Genomic DNA, 25,493 nt, shown 5'->3' with positions numbered 1-25,493 from the left:
GTCTACTAGCTCTTTTTCGTGACATTTTCTGATTGTAAACAAAGCATATTGTGCTAGATGTAAGCAAACACGCAGACCAACAAGAATAGTTTCAAGTGCCAAAAACAAATATGGAAATAACAGCTTTACTGCTGGCGGGATCACAGCAAAAATGTAACGAAAAAGAGCAAGTAGACTGACGTCGTCTGCTTTACTGCTGGCGGGATTGCGGATCACATCACCAGTAAATCGACAGTAGCGCTCCCAACCACGCAACGCTGTCACGTCTTACATATGTAACTGTTGGCGGCGATTGCGGACTACACCCCATGTGACTGCAGCCTAATGCTCTGATAGGCGCGGTCCGCGGTGTTGAGTCTACTTCGCGTCTTCGCGACCTGGGACTGTACCGTCTGCACCCTTAAGTGTGATGATAATTTTGAACGTAATTATAAATACGGAGTTAAAGCATTAGCTGCTAATTTTCTGCATTAAAAAAAATATGAAACTTTTTTAGTACTTGTAAAATACAGTCCTTTTTATTTTGATATTAAATGGAAGTAATAGATAAAATTACTCACGCTTTGATGATGTCTTAAAGAACCTACATTAATTTCTTAATTATTTACGTATATTCATGATATGAGCAAGGAGTTAGAAAGAACTCACAGTAATTTATAAACTGTTTTTGTACATTCAAATAGCATGAGCAATTCTGTGCTGATGTCATAACAATTTCCGATTATTATTTAACACTTACATTATTGTCAATCTTTAATTGCTAATACATCAGTTTGTACTTGTGCAATAAGTTTGCTCTTTAACAAATAACCATAGGATTCGTTATATTATATCCATTAATGATGGACTTCTAAAATCATCATCGCAATTTAAATTTGTAAGTTTCTCACGATACATTGTATGATAATTATTTTGATTCAAGTTATTAGCAGTATAAAAATAGTTGTATCCCAGTAAATGTAGTTCTATATGCTTTTACATATTGATCAACTCATAAGATTTTCATACAATCAAAATGTAACATTATTCATATTCAAAAATCATTTTATTCAAATTTGTGTAGACTCTTAAGTACATCAAACAAAGTCATAGGCATTTTTTACTACTCCTGAGTTAAATTTTAAGCTCACTTGAAGCTCACTACTGTGTACTAGTGTATTATCGCCATCTAATGGTGAAACGGTTTGTAATATGTAATTTCAGGACTTTAGAGGATCCAATACATTATAAATTGCAAATATCACAAGTTTACATATTTATCACGACAGCAAACGTGAAAGCAAAAATAATTTTAACAATTCTGAAAGTCCTAGCGATAGGTGTCTGTTATGTACAATGTTGAAACATAAAGTGACACTGACATCTGAACTATTAAAATAAAAAGCCAATAAAGCCAGTATCATAACCTTAAATAATAGTATTGAAGCAGAACAGACTCATCTTGACCGTAAAATAACTTGGGAATGACGTAAGTGACAGTAAGTGACATCTCCACTAGCTTTGATTTTATTAATTACCATTCGTATAATTGAAGATAACATTCAATTCCTTTTTAATAAAAAAGCTGGGAACCATGAGTTTATCATGATAATAGTTATAATTACCTTCGGTGATTCGAAATATTGAAAAACTCAATAACACGCAATCAGTAATGTTACGAGTCCTCAAGAGTCCTGAAATTTCGTACATTTCTCTCACTATGGACTCTTAGATCGCTTTTTTACCCCCTCTAAGGACTTGCACACCAGCGTTAAGTTGGGCGGATTCAATATCGGAACTTTTTCCCTAGATCGTATGTATAGCTAAACGATCTAGGGAGAATGTTCTGTCGAGCAGACAGCACAGCAGTAAAAGGGCATTGACAAAGACGCGCGAAAATTAAAAATTGTAATATTATAACACAAGCGCCTATCACCCGGTGACCCGGGGCGTTAACTGGCCTCTCTATTAAATAAAAAAGTATTAATTATTAAAACAAGCGCCTATCACCCGATGACCCGGGGCTCTAACTTGCCTCTCTATTAAATAAAAAAGTATTAATTATGAAGACAAGCGCCTATCACCCGATGACCCGGGGTGCTTACTGGCCACTCTGTGAAATAATAAAATAATAATTAATAGCACAAGCGCCTATCACCCGATGACCCGGGGTGCTTACTGGCCACTCTGTGAAATAATAAAATATTAATTAATAGCACAAGAGCCTATTACCCAATGACCCGGGGCGCTAACTGGCTACACTATTATATGATAAAATATTAATTATAAACATAAGCGCCTATCACCTGATGACCTGGGGCGCTCACTGGTCGCTTAATTAAACGATATATATTATTGATTAATAACACAAGCGCCTGTCACCCAATGTCCCAGGGTGCTTACTTGCCACTGTATAAATTAATAAAAAGTTGATTAATAACTCAAGGGCCTATCACCAAGTGACCCGGGGCGCTTACTGGTCGTTTTTTTAAGCGACATATATTATTAATTTATAGCACAAGCGCCTGTCACCCGATGACCCACGGTGCTTAGTGGCCTCTCTATTAAATGATGAAATATTAATTAACAGCACAACCACCTATCACCTGATGACCGTTGTGCTATTAATTAATAATATACATCGCTTAATAAAGCGACCAGTAAGCGCCCCGGGTCATCAAGTCATAGGTGCTTGTGCTATTAATTAATAATGTATATCGTTTTATAAAGCGACCAGTAAGCGCCCCAGGTCATCGGGTGATTGGCGCTTGTGTTAGTAATTAATACTTTATTATTTAACAGAGTGGCCAGTAAGCACCCCGGGTCATCGGGTGATAGGCGCTTGTGTTAATAATTAATACTTTATTATTTAACAGAGTGGCCAATAAGCGTCCCGGGTCATCGGGTGATAGGCGCTTGTGCTATTGAATAATACTTTATTATTTAATAAAGCGACCTGTAAGCACCCCGGTTCATCGCGTGATAGGCGCTTGTTCTAGTAATTAATATTTTATTATTTCACAGAGTGGCCAGTAAGCACTTCTGGTCATTGGGTGATAGGCACTTGTGTTATTTATATTACAATTTTTAATTTCCGCGTGTCTTTGGCAATGCTCTTTAACTGCTGCGCTGTCTGCTCGACGGAACATTCTCTCTAGATCGTATAGCTATATATACGATCTAGGGGAAAAGTCCTGATATTGAATCTGCCTAATTCAACGCTGTGGCACACAGCTAATATCTATATAGACAATACATATACATGTGCTAATTCATTGCCATGTAGATAAGGTTCTTAGTTGATTATAGGTTGGTCTAGACAGTACTACCCCAAGTGAATCATGAGATTTCCTATGAAACTTTGCGTATAGCTAAGTTAATGTCCAACTAATACTCTTTCGAATTTTTTTGAAAACACACCGTTTCTAAATTAAACATGAATGATCATGCTTTTTCAATTTTTTTTTTTTTTTTTTTTTTTTTTTTTTTTTTTTTGTTACACTTACATGGATACTTATAAAGAAACATGTTTTTTAATGCTGCAATTACTGAAACTAGAAAATGATATAAAAATCACAATATAATACCAAAACATCTAATTTTAATTTTATTCAATTTTACTAACCCTCTTAAAAATTGAAACGTCTTACAGTGCATCCTTAAAGATGTCCCCTAGGATGTCTTGTAAGACGTACTAAAAGACGTTCTATTTTGGACGAGAATAGAATGTTATTTACGACATTCGAGGGGGTGATGTAGAACAATACGCTTTAAAAGTTTGGTGCACCGAGATCCGATCTAACAGTGTCCCTCAACCCGTAAAGGGATCGCGAATATCTGGCCCTCCAGTGTACACTTCACTCTTCCCGTAACGATAAATTTTTTTGAGTGACTGCACATGCGCAGTTCGGGTCTGTAGCAGTGATGGCTTCAAGATATCGAAAAGTGGTCCCCCCCACCACTCTCCCGTCTAAGAAGACTTTATAGGCGTTGGCGATGAAAAAATTGACAATATAGCTAAAATACTATTTTGGTCTGCAGTTACGTTCGATGAGTGCAGTGACAAACACTGTCAGCCAAATTGGTCTAAGGAGCGCGCACAATAAAAAAAATTTGAATTTGTAAAATAACATGAAAACTTTTATAATGATTTTCCAATTTTTATTTGTTTGGTAATAACGTAGTAAATTATGGCAATCATCAATATTAAATTATTCGACAGCTGACTGTATAAATATGAAGTAAACTATATATAATAGCAGGTGGATTCAGTTGAAAATAAAACAAACTTCATTACCAACATACTACTAGTATGACAGGAAGCTTTCGTGTTGTGACCAAGGCTCCCAGATTTTAGGGAGTTCGCCGCATGCGCAGTGCGCAATCACCCTTTCTCTATAGAGCAAGCTGGAGCGGGAGAGTCCCCCTACCCATACCTTTAACCTAAGCCCCGCCCACTTCTCACAACTTAAGTATGACATCTTGTCTAGTAGGAGTACAATCGACGATAGCCGCGCGGGCTAAGTCTTTTGCCCCAGCCAAACTTGCCAGCTTTCGAATCTCTCTGATGATTTTTTTTTTTTTTTTTTTTTTTTTTTTTTTTTTTTTTTTTAATGTACGTTATACATAAAGTGTTACAACACGTTTATGTAAATAATTATATGTATAACGTTTTAATAGTAAGACATAATTTTAAAAAATACTATGTACAAGACAAGGTAAGTAAAATTATAAAACAAAACATTCGTCACTTATTAAGGAAATAAAAACATTATTATTTAGTGAGTTAAGTGTCGAATTATGATAATTAAAGTATTATTTAGTATTTAAAAATTACCAAACGACACGTCTTGATCATTGTTAATTTAATTCACTATTACATTAAAAAAAACAAGTGCGCGCGAGTCCACGAGCCAAGGATTCACGCTGAATACGCGCAAAAAGTAAACAAGACCAGTAGTTCACAGCCTTGAAAACAAAGTATATGCGTTAAAGTTTCGCATCTGCAGAATACGTTACAGCGTACAATACATATGATCTACACTACTATTTTTTGTTGACTAACTTTAATTCCAGTTTTAAAATGTTTACGAAAAGAATAATGGTTCTAACGTTGCTACCTTGACGTCAATTAACCCTGCAACTTATGTTAAATGATTTTCTTAATTTTGTTGCCTAGTCCTTGTTTTCTTTATTTTTATTTATTTATTTTTTTCTTAATTTCGAACGTGAATGTAAATAAATTACCGCGCGCGTAATGTGGCCACAGTAAATGTGCCGGTCTCAAGCCTGGAGAAACTACAGAGAGAGCGTGCTGTAATAAACATACTCTAAGCGAAAAAAAAGTTGTTTACTTATTAAACAACAACTAAAAATTCATATATTTTATTAATTATACTGTCTGAAATCAGCATGAATTTTTTCACTATTTTTTGTCGAGTGATTTTAGGATACATATAGAAAAATATTGAGAAATTGCAGCATGAGCTTTTATGGCAATCCATATTTTTCGACGAGACGTATTTCCAAGAATAAATACTTGTAGCGAAGTAAGTTATTAATGATACACGAATCAAAAAAAAGGTCGTGCAATTCGGGACAGATTAATGTATTAAACAGTGTTGCTTACCGACCATAATAATGTAATAGTGAATTAAATTAACAATGATCAAGACGTGTCGTTTGGTAATTTTTAAATACTAAATAATACTTTAATTATCATAATTCGACACTTAACTCACAAAATAATAATGTTTTTATTTCCTTAATAAGTGACGAATATTTTGTTTTATAATTTTACTTACCTTGTCTTGTACATAGTATTTTTTAAAATTATGTCTTAGTATTAAAACGTTATACATATAATTATTTACATAAACGTGTTGTAACACTTTATGTATAACGTACATTAAAAAAAAAAAAAAAAAAAAAAAAAAAAAAAAAATCATCAGAGAGATTCGAAAGCTGGCAAGTTTGGCTGGGGCAAAAGACTTAGCCCGCGCGGCTATCGTCGATTGTACTCCTACTAGACAAGATGTCATACTTAAGTTGTGAGAAGTGGGCGGGGCTTAGGTTAAAGGTACGGGTAGGGGGACTCTCCCGCTCCAGCTTGCTCTATAGAGAAAGGGTGATTGCGCACTGCGCATGCGGCGAACTCCCTAAAATCTGGGAGCCTTGGTTGTGACATCCCATCGATCGTCACTTAATTAACTACCGCAGTAGGCGATGGAGCCTTCTTGAGAGGATCATTGTGATACTTCATTTTCTATAGAATTTTCTCGTAAATAATTATGAGACTTTTGTTCCTCACTACACATATGTCAAAATAACGGAAAAACTAGCTTCATAGCTTAAAAAAAAAAAAAAAGAATCTTTGAGGATCTCTATTACACACGGGTGTCTTATCGGAAGCCTTATGAAGAGGTCGTCTAAAAATCACTGCCAACGATACATATTCTTGAAAAACTCCTAGAACCGCCACAGCTTATTTATTAATATAATACTTCGATTCCTGAAGAAAATCGCAAAGACATAATTTTGACAAATCAAAAATATTGGTGGCTGCAGGTCTTAAGCGTTTCACAAAATTTTTAACTTCTTAAAAACTTATGTTACAAATAAAATCTGCTTACTCACTATATACATTATACAGAGCGCTTTAGAAAACACCTTAAGATAGTAAGACTTGGAGAACATTACCCTATTTACGACCATCACGTAAATTTCACCTGACATCTCATTCCAAAAACTCAATTGAAATTTTAAAAAATTATTCAATGAAATTTCAATACTGATTATACCGCATTCAAAGTCGTCCCATTAAAGTTATAATATTTGAATAGTACATCGAAAAACACATATTAAGTATTTTATGTCAATTTTTTACAAATGAAATAAATTTTTTCATTCTTAGCTGAGATCTCTGGTGCTTTTTCAAATGATCAACCAGATATCTTACCTAAGAAGTTGAAAAATTTAATGGATGTAGAACCCTTTTAAGGATGTGTTTTTCGATGCACCATCTTATTGGTAACAATTAATTATATTAGCTTAAGACTTTCACAACGCATGAGATCACTTTAATGAAACGTTTAAATAAAAAAAAATACGTCATTTACTTTGCAGCTAAACCCCATAATTATATTTAAAACACAAACAAATAGAATAATTGTTTGCAGTTCAATATAATTTATATCTTTTCATTCATAAAAAAACAATTTAAAACGCCATGAAGTACGTTTTCAGGAGGATCCATCACGGAATGTACAAGAACTTTGACTGATATATTATTGAAGTAGAGATATATTATTAAAGTCAGCACTTTTCGAGCTCACTTAACACAGTCTCTTATGGCCGAAGGCCTGAAGCAGACTTTTGACCACCAATTAAACTACTGAAATGGAATGTACAAGCAAAAAAAAAATACTTACCATAAGCCTGACTCTCTAGTCTTTAAGAAACCGGGTGACTTTATAGGCGTTGGCGATGAAAAAATTGACAAAATAGCTAAAATACCAAAACATTAGATTATTCATAAATAAAATTTCTTAAAAGCTAAGCTACTCATTACCACCGCTTGTACGCCAAAAAAATGTACTTATTTAATAATCTTATAATAAGCTGAGCTTCTCGTTGTCGCCACTTGCACGACAAAGTAAAAATTTATTTAATAAATGATGTGCTTGCCAGATGAATAATTTATTTAATAAATGAATTAATAAATAGCAGGGCTACCTACCGACACGACTTGTTTGTCAAAGGAATAACGTATACATTTAATAAATAGCAAGTATATGCATCGCTGCTACTTGCTGACCAAAAAATAAGATTATTTATGAAAAAAATTCCAGAAAAGCTAATTTACTCATTACCACCACTTACTCGCTAAAAAGTAATGTATTTATTAAATAATTTTGAAAAAAGCTAAGCTACTTGTCGTCCTTGCTTGCTCGCCGAAGATATAATTTATTTAATTAATGATTTAATAAAGAGCAGTGCTATATATCGCCACGACTTGTTCGCCAAAAAAATAATGTATACATAAAATAAATTAATAAATAGCAGGGCTCTTTATCGCTGCTACTTTTTCATTAAAACATTAGATTACTAATAAATAAAATTCCAAAACGCTAAGCTACTCATTACCACCGCTTGCACGCCAAAAAAAAATGTACTTATTTAATAATCTTAGAATACGCTAAGCTTCTCGTTGTCGTCAGTTGCACGAGAAAGTAAAAATTTATTTAATAAATAAATAAATAGCAGGGCTTGTTATTACCATGATGTGCTTGCCAGATAATTAATTTATTTCATAAATTAATTAATAAATAGCAGGGCTACCTATGGACACGACTTGCTCGTCAAAGGAATAACGTATACATTTAATAAATAGCAAGTATATGCATCGCCGCTACTTGCTGACCAAAAAATAAGATTATTTATGAAAAAAATTCCAGAAAAGCTAATTTACTCATTACCACCACTTACTCGCTAAAAAGTAATGTATTTATTAAATAATTTTGAAAAAAGCTAAGCTACTTGTCGTCCTTGCTTGCTTGCCGAAGATATAATTTATTTAATTAATGATTTAATAAAGAGCAGTGCTATATATCGCCACGACTTGTTCGCCAAAAAAATAATGTATACATAAAATAAATTAATAAATAGCAGGGCTCTTTATCGCTGCTACTTTTTCATTAAAACATTAGATTACTTATAAATAAAATTCCAAAACGCTAAGCTACTCATTACCACCGCTTGCACGCCAAAAAAAAATGTACTTATTTAATAATCTTAGAATACGCTAAGCTTCTCGTTGTCGTCAGTTGCACGAGAAAGTAAAAATTTATTTAATAAATAAATAAATAGCAGGGCTTGTTATTACCATGATGTGCTTGCCAGATAATTAATTTATTTCATAAATTAATTATTAAATAGCAGGGCTACCTGTGGACACGACTTGCTCGTCAAAGGAATAAAGTATACATTTAATAAATAGCAAGTATATGCATCGCTGCTACTTGCTCACCAAAACATTAGATTATTTATAAATAAAATTCCTAAAAAAGCTAAGCTACTTATTACCACGGCTTGCTCGTCAAAATAATAATGTACTTATTGAATAATTTATGAAAAGCTGAGTTAATCATTGTCCTTGCTTGCTCGCTAAAGAAAAAATGTATTTAATGAATAAATTAATAAATCCCAGGGCAAAAAAATAATGAACTTATTTAATAATCTTATAAAAAGCTGAGCTCGTCGTTGTCCTTGCTTGCTCGCCAAAGAAATAAATTATTTAATTAATAATTTTATAAATATCAGGGCTTTTTATCGCCGTGACTTCATTGCTAAAAAAAAAAATTTATCAAGTAAATAAATAAATTAATAACAGGGCTATGTATCGCCGCAACTTGCTTGTCAAAGAAAGAATTTATTCAATTATTAAATTAATAAATAACAAGGCTAATTATCGACACGACTTGCTCGCAAAAAAAGTGATGTATGTATTAAATAAATTAGTTAAAAGCTCAGGTACTCGTTGTCCGTGCTTGCTTGCCAAAGAAATAATTTATTTATTAAATAATCTGATAAAAGCTTAGCTTGTCATTGCCATCGCTTGCTTGCACAAAGGAAATACCTTATTTATTGAATAAGTTAATAATTAACTATTCGACTAGTGGCTGTCACTCGCTCACCAAAGAACAAATTTAGTTATTAAATAAAATAATAGCGCAGCTTTTTATTGCTGCTGCCTGCTTGCCAGAAAAATAATATTTTTAATTAATAAATTAACGAATAGCTGAGCTCCCCATCAACTTCGCTTGCTTGCCATAGAAATAGTTTATTAAGTAAACTGGTAAGTAGCTAAGCTATTCCTTGCCGTCTCTTGCTGACCAAATAAATGTTTTATCTATTAAACAAAGTTATAAATTAAATAAATTGGTACATATTTAATCTGTTTATGCCACTGCTTGCTCGCCATAGGAATAGTTTCTTTATGGGCAAAATGTATGTGCAGCTAAGCTTCTCATTGTCATCGCTTGCTCTTTAAACAAATATTTTATTCATTAAATGAATTATTGAATTGCTAAGCTACTTATCACCACCTTTTGCTTACCAAAAGAGTAATTTATTTATTAAATTAACTTAAAAATTGCTAAGCTCCTTTTTGCTGTTACTTACACGCCACAAATTTATATTATTTATCAAATAAACTTACGAAAAGCTGAGCTACTTATTGCCGTTCTTTGCTCGCTAATGAAATAACGAATTCATTAAATGAATTAATAAGAAGCTGATTGACTTATTGCCGTAATCTGCTCGCCAAATAAATTATTTAACCATCGAATAAACAAATAAATAGCTGAGCTCATTGTTGCCTTCACTTGCTCACTGGAGAAATAATTCATTTATTAAATAAAGTAATAAATAGCTGAGCTTTTTATCGCTGTCACTTGCACGCTGAGGAAATAATTTAATTATTAAATAAATTACTAAGTAGCTGATTAAGTTACTTCCTTCACTGCTCGCCTAAAAAATAGTTTATTTACTAAATGAATTAATAAGTAGCTTGGCTGTTTATCGCTACAGCTTGCTTGCCTTAGAATTATTCCATTAATTGTTTAAAACTCAGAAACAGCAGGGCTTTTTACATCCAGTGCTTCCTCTCCCAGGAATTAATTTAATTATTATTGCGAATGTCATCTTAATTTTATATAAATTTTGTTATGTAAACTTTCAGCAAATTGTACCTGATGTTTACATAGTATATTTTTGAATACTTGATTGATCTTTTATTAACTTATTGTTGACACTATCTTTTACAACCTATTTTTGCATTATTTGGTGCAGTTATTAAGAGATAGATGTACTGAGAAAATGTAGAGTAGAAAAATTTCTAACTTGAATTGAAATCAATAAAAAAAAAAATGAATAAAAAAAAAAAAAAATAATACTAATAATAATAATTGATTGACAACTGATTTATGGTCAATTAATGAGTGAGAGGAAGAAAAAGGAGTTAGTTCAGATATTGGTGTAATAAAAAGTTTTTTTCTTCTTTTTCTAAAAAAATCCTCTTTAATGTGTAAAAATGTTAAAATTTTACAAATACTCAAACGTCAAAAAGTAACATCTTTTTTTAAAAAATCCTCAACTAAAAATGTTTATTTTTTTCAACTAATTATAAAAATTTTGGGCGCTGTGTTGATTGCTTCAAGGAATTTTAAATGGTATTTTCAATCAATTAAATTGGTATTTTTTTGCATATAGTTAACTACCATTACACCAGAGACTGGGTAATGTGCAGCATCATTCTTATAATTTACTTTTGTTTGAATCGTCAGTTGAACTTGCAAGTATGGGTTTACGCTAGGGAAAGAATTAACAATTTTGATTGACGTTGAAGCAGATCCTTGGTTAGCTTTATCTAAAAGAGAGTATACTATTGCCTGGCCATCAAAACCAGTATTTACAACTTGGACACCAAGACATATTAAATTTTCACTGATTTGTTTGAGCCAATTTGCAAACCATGTCACCACTGTGAGAGAAATTCAATGACCACAAACTGGAATATCGGAATTTTATTATCTTTTGCACAACTCAGAAGAGATTAGAATCATGAGAATTCCAGGTGATGGACAGTTTGCCCTTTCGATGGTTTTTGAAGATTCTATATGATTCTTTCTTAGTTAGTTATAATTCTTTAATCCCATACTTCAATAATTGGAGTTTGATCCTCTTCTAAAGCAAGACATAGCTGGGTCGATATTCTGTACATCCTGAGTTAATTAAACAGTTAACATCGTTCTCCAACATCTTGTCAACAAAGTAAATCTTTTTTTTCTTCATAATTACAGCCACCTATAATAAAGACAGCTGGATTCGTTCGACAAGCTCCCCAAACTATTTTGTGCAATCTATTTGGTAATTACAACCATTATACCAAACTTCACAAAACTATAAACATTTTAGATGTACCTGAATAAAAAAAGGATGAAACCTTTGATCCCTTGGCATACTGGTCTTGAGTTGCATATTATAGCTGCTCCTGGCTGCTCCAGATTGAGAAAATACAAAGTCAAACTGGTCTTAGTACTAAAAGTAGCATCCAAATGTTGAGAAGCTGTTCCTGCAGTCAGAAATATTGGAAAGTCGGTGGGCCGCTGGACCATGGGTGACCAGGCCTCATTTACAGTTTTATGTAGTTTTATCTACATACCTCCATTGGATAATATTTATTTCAAAGCAATCTTACAGCCTTAGGAGCAACTGGAGATTCACTGCTATTTGATAATTTCGGAGATCCAAGTACATTTTCTCATCAAACTTCATTAGCCCTTGATTTTTCTTCACTTACCTTTTTACTATCTAAATCAGCGATGGTGTTAAAGTTAAGATTTTTCATATTCTCTTCAGTAGCTTGTTTCATTGTATAAACAATTTTTTCTTTGTTACATTTCAAGTTAAATACACTTTGTTACAATTTATAAAGTTAAATACAATCAAAAAGAGTACAAAAAACAAACACTGCACCTCACCAAGCACTGTTAGGCTCATAACTGAAATTTGCAGTTTATTAGTCAGATTTGCTTCAAACGGAGTTTCTGTGGTGATGAATTTCATTGATCCTGGAAGATATTATTTAATAAGGCTACATTGTTTGTTTGATACTGATAACTGGTTTTTAACCTATCGATATTTTGACATATCAAAACAGTGATAGTTGTAAAAACAATACATACCTGCTTAATAATCATTCTAAATATGTCAAGGTACTTAATGATGATACCCTTGCGACAAAACTGCAGGAACTTTCACTAGTTAATGGCTCGCACTCACACTAGCATCTCCATTCATCTCTGCGTTTGACTTGGTGAAAAAGGCCACAGTTGTTTGAAGAGAAGTCAAGGTCAAGCCATTGGTCAGTACTTATAAGTACATACCAGCATTAACGTTGACTTGGCTCTTGGTATCTCAGTTATCAGCACCGGTACTGGACACAGGAATGACAGAACAGACAACAGAGCACTAAACCACTATATAGTGCAACAATCAGCTGGTACATATTATATACACACATGTATATATAGCAACATCATACATGACTAGTGACTAGTATTTGAGAACCGCTGTCGTAACAGACGACGCTCTGTGCTGTCGCGCAGCCACGACCAAAAAGCAGTCCTCCTACCACTCTTCTTGGACGGGAGAGTGGTGGGGGGACCACTTTTCGCCATCTTGAAGCCATCACTGGTCTATAGTAATCTGTTTGCTTCGTTTTTATCAAAGTTTTGGCAAAATGTGCTTACTTTAAATCATAACATCTCATATACTATTCTGCTTGGCCTTTTAAAGGTTGGGACAGTGCTTTTTCATGTAGTCAGCTTTGACGCATTAGTTCTTTACGAAAATCTATGGAAAATTAAACGAGTTTTTTAAGAATATGTATCGTTGGCAGTGATTTTTAGACGGCCTCTCGATAAGGCTTCCGATAAGACACCCGTGTATAATAGAGATACACAAAGATCCTTTTTTTTTTTTTTAAGCTGCGAAGCTAGTTCCTCCGTTATTTTGATATATGTGTAGTAAGGAACAAAAGTCTCATAATTATTTAAGAGAAAATTCTATAGAAAATGAAGTATCACAATGATCCTCTTAAGAAGGCTCCATCGCCTACTGCGGTAGTTAATTCAGTGACGATCGATAGGATGTCACAACACGAAAGCTTCCTTTCATACTAGTAGTATGTTGGTAATGAAGTTTGTTTTATTTTCAACTGAATCCACCTGCTATTATATCTAGTTTACTACATATTTATACAGTCAGCTGTCGAATAATTTAATATTGATGATAGCCATAATTTACTGCGTTATTACCAAACAAATAAAAATTGAAAAATCACAACAAAAGTTTTTATGTTATTTTAGAAATTCAAATTTTTTTTATTGTGCGCGTACCAATATGGCTGACAGTGTTTGTCACTGCACTCATCGAACGTAACTGCAGACCAAAATAGTATTTTAGCTATTTTGTCAATTTTTTCATCGCCAACGCCTATAAAGTCACCCGGTTTCTTAAAGACTAGAGAGTCAGGCTTATGGTAAGTATTTTTTTTTTGCTTGTACATTCCATTTCAGTAGTTTAATTGGTGGTCAAAAGTCTGCTTCAGGCCTTCGGCCATAAGAGACTGTGTTAAGTGAGCTCGAAAAGTGCTGACTTTAATAATATATCTCTACTTCAATAATATATCAGTCAAAGTTCTTGTACATTCCGTGATGGATCCTCCTGAAAACGTACTTCATGGCGTTTTAAATTGTTTTTTTATGAATGAAAAGATATAAATTATATTGAACTGCAAACAATTATTCTATTTGTTTGTGTTTTAAATATAATTATGGGGTTTAGCTGCAAAGTAAATGACGTATTTTTTTTTATTTAAACGTTTCATTAAAGTAATCTCTTGCGTTGTGAAAGTCTTAAGCTAATATAATTAATTGTTACCAATAAGATGGTGCATCGAAAAACACATCCTTAAAAGGGTTCTACATCCATTAAATTTTTCAACTTCTTAGGTAAGATATCTGGTTGATCATTTGAAAAAGCACCAGAGATCTCAGCTAAGAATGAAAAAATTTATTTCATTTGTAAGAAATTGACATAAAATACTTAATATGTGTTTTTCGATGTACTATTCAAATATTATAACTTTAATGGGACGACTTTGAATGCGGTATGATCAGTATTGAAATTTCATTGAATAATTTTTTAAAATTTCAATTGAGTTTTTGGCATGAGATGTCAGGTGAAATTTACGTGATGGTCGTAAATAGGGTAATGTTCTCCAAGTCTTACTATCTTAAGGTGTTTTTTAAAGCGCTCTGTATAATGTATATAGTGAGTAAGCAGATTTTATTTGTAACATAAGTTTTTAAGAAGTTAAAAATTTTGTGAAACGCTTAAGACCTGCAGCCACCAATATTTTTGATTTGTCAAAATTATGTCTTTGCGATTTTCTTCAGGAATCGAAGTATTATATTAATAAATAAGCTGTGGCGGTTCTAGCACAGCTGTGCTAAGACTGCCTGGTGGTTGTAGCACATCCCCTTTTTGCTGCCGTAGTGGCCTGATCATTTGGGGGTACTAGCTTCTGTCGCTTATAGCGCTGTGAGCGCGCTAAATTTAAATTTGCTGATGTGGAATAGTACGTCTAAATGTAAAAGCAAATAATAATAAAATAAATATTGAAATAAATATTGAAAGTTCCAACTGCAAAAGCTTATTGAATGTTGCAGGTGTGAAATCATAAGGTTAAACGTAAGTGCAAATAATAATGTAATAAATAAGTATTTAAAGTTTAATCTGCAAAATTTTATAAAAAAATTTTAGCACTGGTTTTTTTGTGCACAACTTGAATGTGCAAAATCTTGCGCAGCTTGTGCACGTGATGGATATGTACAATTTTCTCTTTATGCGAGAGCGTTACATGATAATGTGGGATGTGAAGCGGTAGGAGAAAAAACTGTTGAACATTTTTGTTTTATTTTATTTAATTATTATATTAAAACGAAAAATGTACAAAATGATTTTGTGAAACATCTTATTTTTTAATTGCATTTTGACAGCTCTTTATTATAATCGTCATCGTTGTTATCAACATCAACTTATTCCATATTAAAGTAAAACTTTTTTATTTGTTAGACATTCTGAAGAGTACAGATGGATTTGTAGGCATCGTTGTGATGAGCACATGTAGTAACTAATCTTGGAAGTTTAAACGGTGGATAGTCTGTCATATTAGTGACTCTAAAGCCAAATCTTTCAGGCCACTTTTGTTTCAGATCCCCAATAACAAACATTTTAGTAGCGTTTTCAAGATTTTTCCGTAAAACATTTTCTATGTTCGTGTACTTAACTTTTCCCGAGTCCCAGGTTAGTCCATAATAGTAAAGTTAAAGGTATAAATTTTCATGTTAATACTTTTGTGATAATTTTCGCCAGGTCAAGGATGCTTTGAAAAGAAATACTTGTGTTTCTGCATCATAAGCACTGAGCGGAAGGATAGCCAATTCTTTGAGCACATAATCATTACCCGGTTTCTTGAAACCTTGCATGTCCACAAAATACTCCATTTTCCACTATGATAATAATTAATTTTATTTTTTTATCTTTTCATAACCTTTATTTTTAGGACAAGACCATTTGTTGGTGGTTTACTTATCGGTGAGGTTTTTCAGCCAAGATTTCTTGTTTCTATTATCATCGTCCTTAGTTGAAAGATTTGGTACTTAATATTAGTAATAAAATTGCTTGTATTTGGTTTATGCGACATATTTATTAAAGTCTTACTAAACAAATTAATTTCTCAAACAGTTACACAGTCTTTATCTTTCGATTTTCCCACAGATTTTGTTTTTTTAACCTTTACATCTTTCCTCTCGTTTCTCTTTATAAATTTTTACCACTCTTCTTGCCGTCGTTTATTTTAATTTTAAGTTTATTTTAAGCAATAAGCTGATGTATTGGCAGGTAAATTGTTATGCGATTCAAATTTGAGCCTCACATCTACTGAAGTATTTTTTAATGACTTGTTTTGTTTGAAAAAATCGAGGGCGATTAAAGGTATTTGATTGAGAAAATCATGTTTGCCTAATGAAGGCGTACAATATTTTCTATAATATGAATTCTGAAAATTAGCATACATTGTATATAGCAATGCATACTGATTACGCGTTTTATCAAGATTAAGATCACCATAAGGATAATATTGTGAATTTAAATAGAATTTTACATTTCTTATATTGCAGTGATCAAACATACTAGCGCTTACATTTTTCTGATTTTTTCGGTTTGTTTGGAAGGCTAAAATAACATAACGCAGCTTTTCGAACTGATTAGATGTCTAAAATGTCCAAATATGTTTTGATGTGCTTGGTAAGAAGGGATACTCATATACTTTCCAAGTTGGAAAACTCATAGATATAAACTTATTTTTTTGCAGATAATTTAATAAACGAATTTTATGAGAATCTGACATTACCACATTGGGCATAAACCACTCAAGCTTCAATATTACTATTTTAAAGTCTTCTCAAGTTGCTGCGGCCACAGAATCAGCAGGATTGACATTAATTGGAGTTTGCAACACAGCATTTATATCTTTTCTTGATCTTGTAAGTATAAGCTCATGTTTTACATTAACTATTTTACGATAGTCTTCAGCAAAATCTAAAATCATATTGAGTGGAAGTATAATATCAAAGTAGCCGTTATTATTAGTAAGACTATCAACTTCTTCTTCTTCACCGCCAAGCCAACCAGCATTTATCATAGATTTGTTTTGATCAGGATAAAGCGATAGCCAATTTTTCATTAGGGTTCTTAGCCCAACATTTTTGCATTTGTCTACCTCTATAGCATTCATCTCGTATCGTATTTCTTTAAATAAGTGACAGATGGCGTTATTTATCAATGTGGTGTTTGTTACTGCTGTATTTTCGTCTGCTTTGACCAATCTTCCGTAAACAAGTAAAGAACTTCTGGATGGTAAAAGACACAAGTCTTGATGTTGAACTGAAATGCGAAGTTTATCGCTATTGCCATATGTTGATGATACATATGGCTGATGAGCATGAATCTCATAGTGCGCAATTGATTCGTCAAATGTGACTGGAGACTGAATACTTAGAATCTCGTCCATTTTGTATACAACAAAAAAGTATCCAATTTAGTTTCCACCAAGGCTTTTTATTTTTAGACTGATACTTTTTATAAACTGTACGAGGTGTGTTCAAAAAGTAACGAGAATTTTTTAATTTCGCGGGTTTGGAGAGTCTGCCTGTATAAAATTTTTTTTTTATTATGTTGGTACGGATGCCCCTGAAGTACGATAAAATTTTTAGCCTTATTCATTGCTTACTTTTTAAGTGGCAGCCGCTAACGTTAGACGTGTTTTTCGAGCTCGGCGATTTTTGTTTGTGAAAAAAATGGATCTAAGAATTTGTATTCAATTTTGCGTAAAAAATGAAATAAAGTGTAGTGAAGTTTGTAAAATGTTAACAAAGGCATATGGTTAGTCTGTTATGAGTAAAGCAAGGATTTACGAGTGATATAAGCGTTTCCAAGATGGCCGCGAAAATGTTGAAGATGACGAACGACCTGATCGCCCAAGCACATCAACAACCGATGAAAACGTGAAAAAAGTGGCATAGTGCATCATGAATTCGTACCACAAGGTCAAACAATCAATAAGGAGTACTACCTACAAGTTCAATGCTGTTTGCGTGAAGCCATCAGAAAAAAACGCCCGGATTTGTGGCAAAATAATTCATGGCTTTTGCACCACGATAATGCACCTGCTCACACTTCATTGCTTGTTCGTGAGTTTTTGGCCAAAAACAAAACTGTAACGATGCCTCAGCCTCCATATTCGCCAGATATGGCTCCATGTGACTTTTTTCTATTTCCAAAAATAAAGAAAACATTAAAAGGCCGTCATTTTACAAGCATAAAAGACATTAAAAGCGAATCGCTGAAAGAGCCAAAAGGTATTACAAAGATCAAGTTTCAAAAGTGTTTTGACGATTGGAAAAAGCATTGGCACAAGCGTATTGTATCCGAGGGGGATTATTTTGAAGGAGACAAAATAGATATTGATGAATAAATAAATATTTTTTTTATAAAACGAAAATTCTCATTATTTTTTGAACACACCTCGTATGTTTTGATGAGTTAGTTTTTGACGTGTCAATCGTTTTCTTGGATGTCTCGATGCTATGATGAACTTTTTTCTTTGACGTCTTAACGGTTTGAGAGCTCGTTGTTGACTAAGTGCTGGAGCACATATTGAACTGCTTGTATAATTTGTCTGATTATAAATCATACCCATTGTGGAGAGGGTTTTTTGTGCAATCTTATAGTTATGACTTCTCCATGAAAATTTACTAAATTACCATCCTGGTCTACAATGCGAAGTTGTGTACGATCAATGATACGTCCAATGACTGGTAAATAAATTATTTATGAAGGAACTTCAATAATCTTATATCCGGGTGGAACAGCGGGGAAAAATTCATGAATCGTGTGTACTTTGTGACTGTTTATGTAAGCTCCACTTGTGGTGTAACATTCAACTCTTAATGCGTTTATTTTTAGAATAGTTACAGGTAAGTCAGAAATATGAATGGTATTCTTTTTTAGAACTATCTGAGGGAAAATCGTATATGTAAAAAAATTCCTCAAAGATGCTAAACAAAAATTTATTCAGTGAATTCAACAGTCTCTTAAGATTTATCAAGCATTGAAAGTAAACACAGTGTTAGCATCTGAATATGTGATGATTAAAGATAATGTTGGGGATGCTGATTTAAAATATTTTAATACAAAGTCACAGGCTATTTACCAGACTACTGATCTAAATGAGCGGTTCGAGGTGAATGTGCAACAGCCTATAGAAAAAAATTTAGACGATTTTCTAGATAAAGAATCTGACTGGTCTCTGCACTCGATTTTGGTTGGAAGCACACGAAATTTATTGTAAAAATTTAAACAAGAGTAAAATTATATTACGTAATATAAATAATAATGAGCACGTACTTGAGTTTAAAAATTTTACGTTCAACAACCGTGTACCTTTTGTTATATATGCAGACTTTGAATGCTTATTGGAACCTGTAGAAAGTATTCGAGCATATCAATGCCACAAAGATTGTTTGTCATATTCGGTTTTTTCTTCAAGAGTCAAATCAATCATTTTGAGAGGATTTTTATATGATTCTTCTAGTTTCAGAGCGAGGAAGTAAAGAGGTTGAACAAACCAATGAGCAGGTGTCTCTTCGTCTTCTTTATTTTGTCTACAGCTTTTATATTCTGATTTACTATCGTCATACGAGCACTTAATAAATGATTGCTGAGTGCAATGAGCCGCATCTTTAAAATATTGAATAGAAGCCATATTAAAACTCTCGCGAGGAAGTTTACTAATGTAGCGTTTGTGTAGAAGTGAGCTGCTCAAGCTAATACAACCCCTAAAATCCTGAAAGTTGTGAATTATGGAAGGAGGGAGGAAGGGCTTATTTCTCATTAGACAGAGATGAGACGGGGAGAAGTGGACGTGTATGTTTAATGTAAATGATGTGAAGTCTTTTAGCGACAGGATTCAGTCGTTTGATTGTGCTTGACTGAGCAACGTCAATTTTCTTTTTATTAAAATAAAGTATATTGTAGACTGCCAGGGCTTCCAGAGTTTTGGCAATATTGTTATAGTTAAGGAGATTTCTTTCATCGAACTAAAGAAAGACGCTTTGCCTATTGTTATAGTGCACAAACCATTTTATCCGTTAAAATGTTTATCAAAAAAAAAACAAGGTCTGAACAAATGGTTGGAGGCTAATTTTCATAGTATACGATAGAATTTTGGCAACATTTCTTACAAAGGAGAACTTGATAATTTTCAACGCATGCTGGTTGACGTTGAAGAGGCTTATGTCAAGGGTCGTGAAAATAAAAATTGGGTGGAAAGAATATTATCATGCAAGTATGTCTTTTAAAATCACTTATACATAATAATAAATGTATTGAGTATTGAGTATTATTTTAAATTTCTTGCATATTTAATTTTAGAGTTACCAATATCGAGGAGCATGAGTGTCCATCTCTGACAAATCTTACGCGTGACTACATACCATGTAAACATCATAGCTTTCACATTAATCCAAAATGTGCTGTTAAGAATGTAGTAGTAATAAAAGACTGGATTCTAACAAATTCAAAGTATGAAATTTTAAATGTTACATATAGGACCATCCATTCGTATAAACGTTAATAAATAATTTCATTTGTTATTAATACTAAAACTAACATTAAAACTTGTTTATAATAAAAACATTTCTTACACACAAATGAATTTTTAATTATTCATCATTACAATTAGCTATTGTACACAAAAAAATAATGTTGTTAGACATTATTTGATAATTTCTGTATACATTTGATGTCACTTTTTAAATTATTTAACAAAGTTAACGCATTAGTTTAAACATAACTTTAAGCAGAGTTACGGAGTAAATAAATCAAATTATTCAGATGTTAGATCACGTTTAAAAAAAGTTGTTTTATCGTATCCCTGTAATCTTGAATTTTTTATCTCAATTAACAAGTGAGCCTTTATCAAAAACTTACCTCGTTGTATTATTTCTCCAAACGATCTTTCTATAAATAGAGTTGTAAAGTTTCAATGTACTTACGAAATGTGTGTTGATTATACAAAAGTATTGAGAAACAAAAAATTTATTAGAAAAATTCTCTTATTATTTTGCACATGTAAAACAACTTAATTCAATGCATTTATTCTATTACAATATGTACTTTACAAAGAGGTGGTCGTTGAAAATCATATTAACATTGTACCTTAATATGATTGTTTAAATTAGCATTTTTTGTGGTAATCGATTTTTACGTTTATGGAACTTACATTCAACACTTTTTTTTTAGTAGGATCTTCATTTCTTTTTAATAAAGCAGCTTTTTGCTTTTCATTTTTTTTCTCTTCCAATTTTTTTTTTTATTCTCTATTGCCTTCAGTTCTCTTTTTTTTGGGCCTCCTGTTTTTGAAACCTTAAAAATTGTTTGTTTGTGAAAATTCCATTTATCATTTGTTTTTTCTCTCTGGCTATTAATTTTATTTCTTCTTTTTTAAAAAATAGTTTGTACTCTTAACATAAGTACATTTTTTTCTTCTTCCGACCAAGTATCCAAATTTTCGAATTAAGAAAAAAAATTATGTTCTGGTGGTGGTGGTGGTGGTGGTGTTGGTGGTGGAGCTGTATTTAATGGAAGAGATATGTTTTCAACTCTTAAGGTTAAAGCTGGTGTGTATGATTCGATACTCTCTTCATTTTTAGTTATTTCTGCTTCTTGCGATGGCTCTAATAATCCACTTCACTCATATAGCAGCCATTATACTGAGGGTGAAAATAGTGCGGACAAATCAATGTTGCAGTCCAACCATTCATTTTGGGATGGCTGCATTGGTGCATCTAGAAAAATTAAACAAGCATAGTGTAACTATAATTTTACACACGTCTTTTATTTTCTTTGACAAGTGTCCAATTGTCAAAGGCAGGGATATATTATTTTATGCTACACAGAGGTGAATACTGAATTATGCCAAGGAATAAAAGTAAAGAATCTTTCAGATCACAGTCAGTTAACGCCTGAGTTGATATGTACGTGACTTGAAAGACTTTTTGTTTATTCTCATAGGATACGTGGGAGAAAGTGATTTCTTTCCCATATTTAGTGACACGAAAGAAGCCGCTTTTCTTCCGCATATATAAAATAATCTGCTTACATAGTGAGCATAAAGTTAAATCCTGTATACACTATATGAAAAATAAAAAAATTCAATTATGCACTGAATGAAAATAAAAAAGAAATTCAAATTTTACCATTTTTTACTTCTGCTCCCACCATAGTGTCATTTAACGTTGCGTGTTCTGATGGTGCTACCTCTTCGTAATAATTCTTGAAACTTTCTGGCGTCGCTATTACATTATTATTTATAGCGGGTGCTGATAGTTCCAAACTTGGAACAAAATTACTGAAGGCTTTGCGCTGAAGACGTTCCAGGTATCTCCTGATATCGCCCTTCTTCTTTTTTTCCACCATGTTTTCTAAAATATTAAGTGGTCAACACTACATTTATAAAAGCTTAAAAGTATATATGAAATTAACAAACGAAAGAAATAAAAGAAAAGTAAATGATTGTAGAACTCTTTCCATCATTTCTGCGGAAAGAGTAAAAAAAAAACAAAAACTCGATTGACATCATTGCTACGTTTTGAGTAAAGACATCATTGTTGCGTCTTAAAATTAGAACTAGTGTAAAGATGTATGATATTAAAAAAAAATTTGTGAGGAGAAAACAGAAAAATATTTCCGAGTACAGAAAAGAAAGATTTTAAGAAGACCTTGAAGAGTAAAAACGTTGACCGATGCGTTGTACTCCTTGTTACCGTTGAACTTGCTGGATTCTTCACTGGTGCGCATGTAAAAGAGTAACTATGGCACGAGGCGAAGTTCATGGCCACTCTCCTTAACATATTGGCTAAGAAAGGCGGAGACGCTTAGCAGAAAATATTCTGTATGTGCAGAATCGATTTCCCTCACTTTGCATAAGTGGATTAAGTGACCAAAATTATTGTAGTCCTTTTCTAACTTTCTTATTGGTTGAAGTAACTAATGCAATGGAGTGGGAGGATGTAGTTTAGGAATAGGTATGGTAGAAAGAGTTATTGTGCCCTTTCTAGAGCTTCCTATTGGTTTAGACAATTATTCTAATATTGAGAAAATATGAGTAAATGTAAGAAGGGGTATGCGTAATGCAGTTTCTCTCTCCATACTCCATGTGAAATTCAAAGTCTCATAAAAGCGAGTTGTGCTCAGAAAATATTAGTCTGAAAGATAGTTACATCTTAATAAAATATATCCAGTGAAAATCTCAGTGTCGATCGAAATGGTGCCCACACATTTGATGGAAGAATCTATGAGTGATACCGTATGGTTGGAATTGGAGGATTTGGCTTCTTTAACGAACGTGATGTTTGAACAGGATTCTGATAAAGGTGATTATTTTCAGCTTTCACCATGGAAAGACTTTTCAACCATTTCGTCACCTGTATCACCAACGTCTTCGTTTACGGCGATGTTTGACGCGGTACCTAATGAAACGGAAAGGCAACCAATCGGGCAACCGCCATCAGATACAACTACTTTTTTTGGTAAATATTTATTTGAATAAAAATTCAAATCATACTTTAAAAATTCTAATTTTTAATATTTTTAGACTCTGAGAGTAATTTTCTTGCTCTTCCTCCACAACCGATGGCCCTATCGTCGCCGTTGTAGATGAATAACCCTCATCTTTGGCTTCATCGCACTCGAAAGAGTTTGAAACGCTCACTGCAGTAGAAGCCAATTCACTGGTAGCAGTGTCAGCAGTCAATCCATCAGAAATGGCTAGATTTTTGAGTAAGTATTTAATAAATAAAAGCTAAATTTAAACTAAAATACTCATGATAATCCTTATTTCTTGTATCTTTGAGATTTTGAGGATGATTTTATTCCTTGCTTCCTATGGTCTATATGTACTGCTGAAACAGAGAGGCAAGTACAATTACCATCACCGTTGCCATTTGATGAGTTGTCGCCATCGATAATGAAAACTTTTTTCGGTGAGTATTCTTTAAAATTTTAATGGACTTAGAGTTTTTGTCAATTTCTAACTAAAATAAAAATTATTTTTTAGAGGATGAGTTCAACACTTCTTCAATTGATTCACCAATTGATTTGACAGTTGCATCGTCGATAGGTGCTGTCATCGATACATCGATTCCTACTGTAACGATATCCACAACATCCCCCATCCTAACCTGCTCAACATCGTCCGCTGCTCCCTCAACACTTGTTGTGGATCGCACAACAACACCTGCCCCAACCTGCTCAATATCGTCCGCTGCCCCCTCAATACTTGATGTAGATCTTGCAATAACACCTGCCCCCCAATACCTGTTGTGAATCTCACAACAACACCTACCCCAATCTGCTCAACATCGTCCGCTACCCCCTCAATACTTGTTATAGATCTGGCAACAATACCTGTTGTGGATCTTGCAACAACACCTGCTCCAACCTGCTCAACATTGTCCATCATCCTTGATAATAGCCCTGAAATTGTGTATGAGATGATATGTATGAGTGGGAAAAAAGACGTGAGAGTGCTCTAAGTGGACCTAAAGAAAAAAAGTATGTCGTAGGCTCTCATTTGACTGAAATAATTAATTAATTAATCAATGAAAAGCTGTAAGAATGTATTATACGTCAATAATATAATGTTGGATAAGATCCTTTCGTAAATTATGCGTATTTTACGTGTCTAGTTTAATATATGTACAATTTTCGCTTTACTATAATGATTAAACAAAATAAAACGAAAATGTTTAACAATTTATTTTCCAACCGCGTCACATCCCACATTATAATGTAACGCACTCGCATGAAGAAAAAATTGTGTATATCCATCACGTGCACAAGCTGCGCAAGATTTCGCACATTTAAGTTGTGCGCGAAAAAACCAGTGCTAAAATCTATTTATTAAATCTTGCAGTTGAAACTTTAAACACTTACTCATTACATTACTATGTGCACTTACATTTAAACTTATAATTTCACACGTGCAACATTCAATAAGCTTTTGCAGTTGGAACTTTCAATATTTATTTCAATTTTAATTTCATTATTATTTTCTCTCATATTTAGACTTACTATTCCATATCAGCAAAGTTAAATTTAGCGCGCTCACAGCGCTATGAGCGACAGACGCTAGTACCCCCAAATGACCAGGCCACTATGTCAGTGGAGAGGGGATGTGCTAGAACCGCCATAGCTTATCTACTTATATTTAAGAAGGTTTTAGAATATTAATTGTATTATTCAAAGAGATGTGGAACGGGGAG

At 33.1% G+C, this 25,493-nt stretch overlaps 2 protein-coding genes across 3 annotated transcripts in view; both read left to right on the top strand.

Annotated features, from left to right (window-relative positions):
• The first annotated feature begins 393 nt into the window (after positions 1–393).
• The window catches only part of LOC106637917 (kinesin-like protein 64D), a 461,671-nt gene continuing 436,571 nt past the window's right edge, over positions 394–25,493 (top strand). The window contains exon 1 of one of the 2 annotated variants that reach the window (XM_014350896.2): positions 394–877. The gene's annotated coding sequence lies outside the window, so the exon portion shown is untranslated. Of the gene's footprint in view, positions 878–1,167; positions 1,479–25,493 lie in introns of those variants that run through there. The other variant, XM_089595799.1, reaches the window with a different exon arrangement.
• LOC106637915 (uncharacterized) lies at positions 17,051–24,689 on the top strand. Its single transcript, XM_014350894.2, has 5 exons — positions 17,051–17,153; positions 23,618–23,759; positions 23,825–24,009; positions 24,084–24,212; positions 24,287–24,689. The coding sequence occupies exons 3-5, from the start codon at positions 23,994–23,996 to the stop codon at positions 24,553–24,555; spliced, it is 414 nt and encodes a 137-aa protein (XP_014206380.2). The 5' UTR covers positions 17,051–17,153; positions 23,618–23,759; positions 23,825–23,993; the 3' UTR covers positions 24,556–24,689.

This window comes from Copidosoma floridanum, unplaced genomic scaffold, assembly GCF_036245765.1.
Source record: "Copidosoma floridanum isolate Cflo_tuat_1 unplaced genomic scaffold, Cflo_Japanese_pri ptg000028l, whole genome shotgun sequence".
NCBI classification, from domain to species: Eukaryota; Metazoa; Arthropoda; class Insecta; order Hymenoptera; family Encyrtidae; genus Copidosoma; species Copidosoma floridanum.
The sequence above is the reverse complement of the archived record's forward strand: the minus strand, read 5'-3'. Positions and strand labels throughout refer to the sequence as shown.

What these genes read in the sequence shown, in the direction of transcription:
- LOC106637915 (XM_014350894.2), top strand. An exon ending in GATAATGAAAACTTTTTTCG is followed by an intron (nt 24,213 to 24,286) that starts GTGAGTATTCTT and finishes ATTATTTTTTAG; the next exon opens with AGGATGAGTTCAACACTTCT.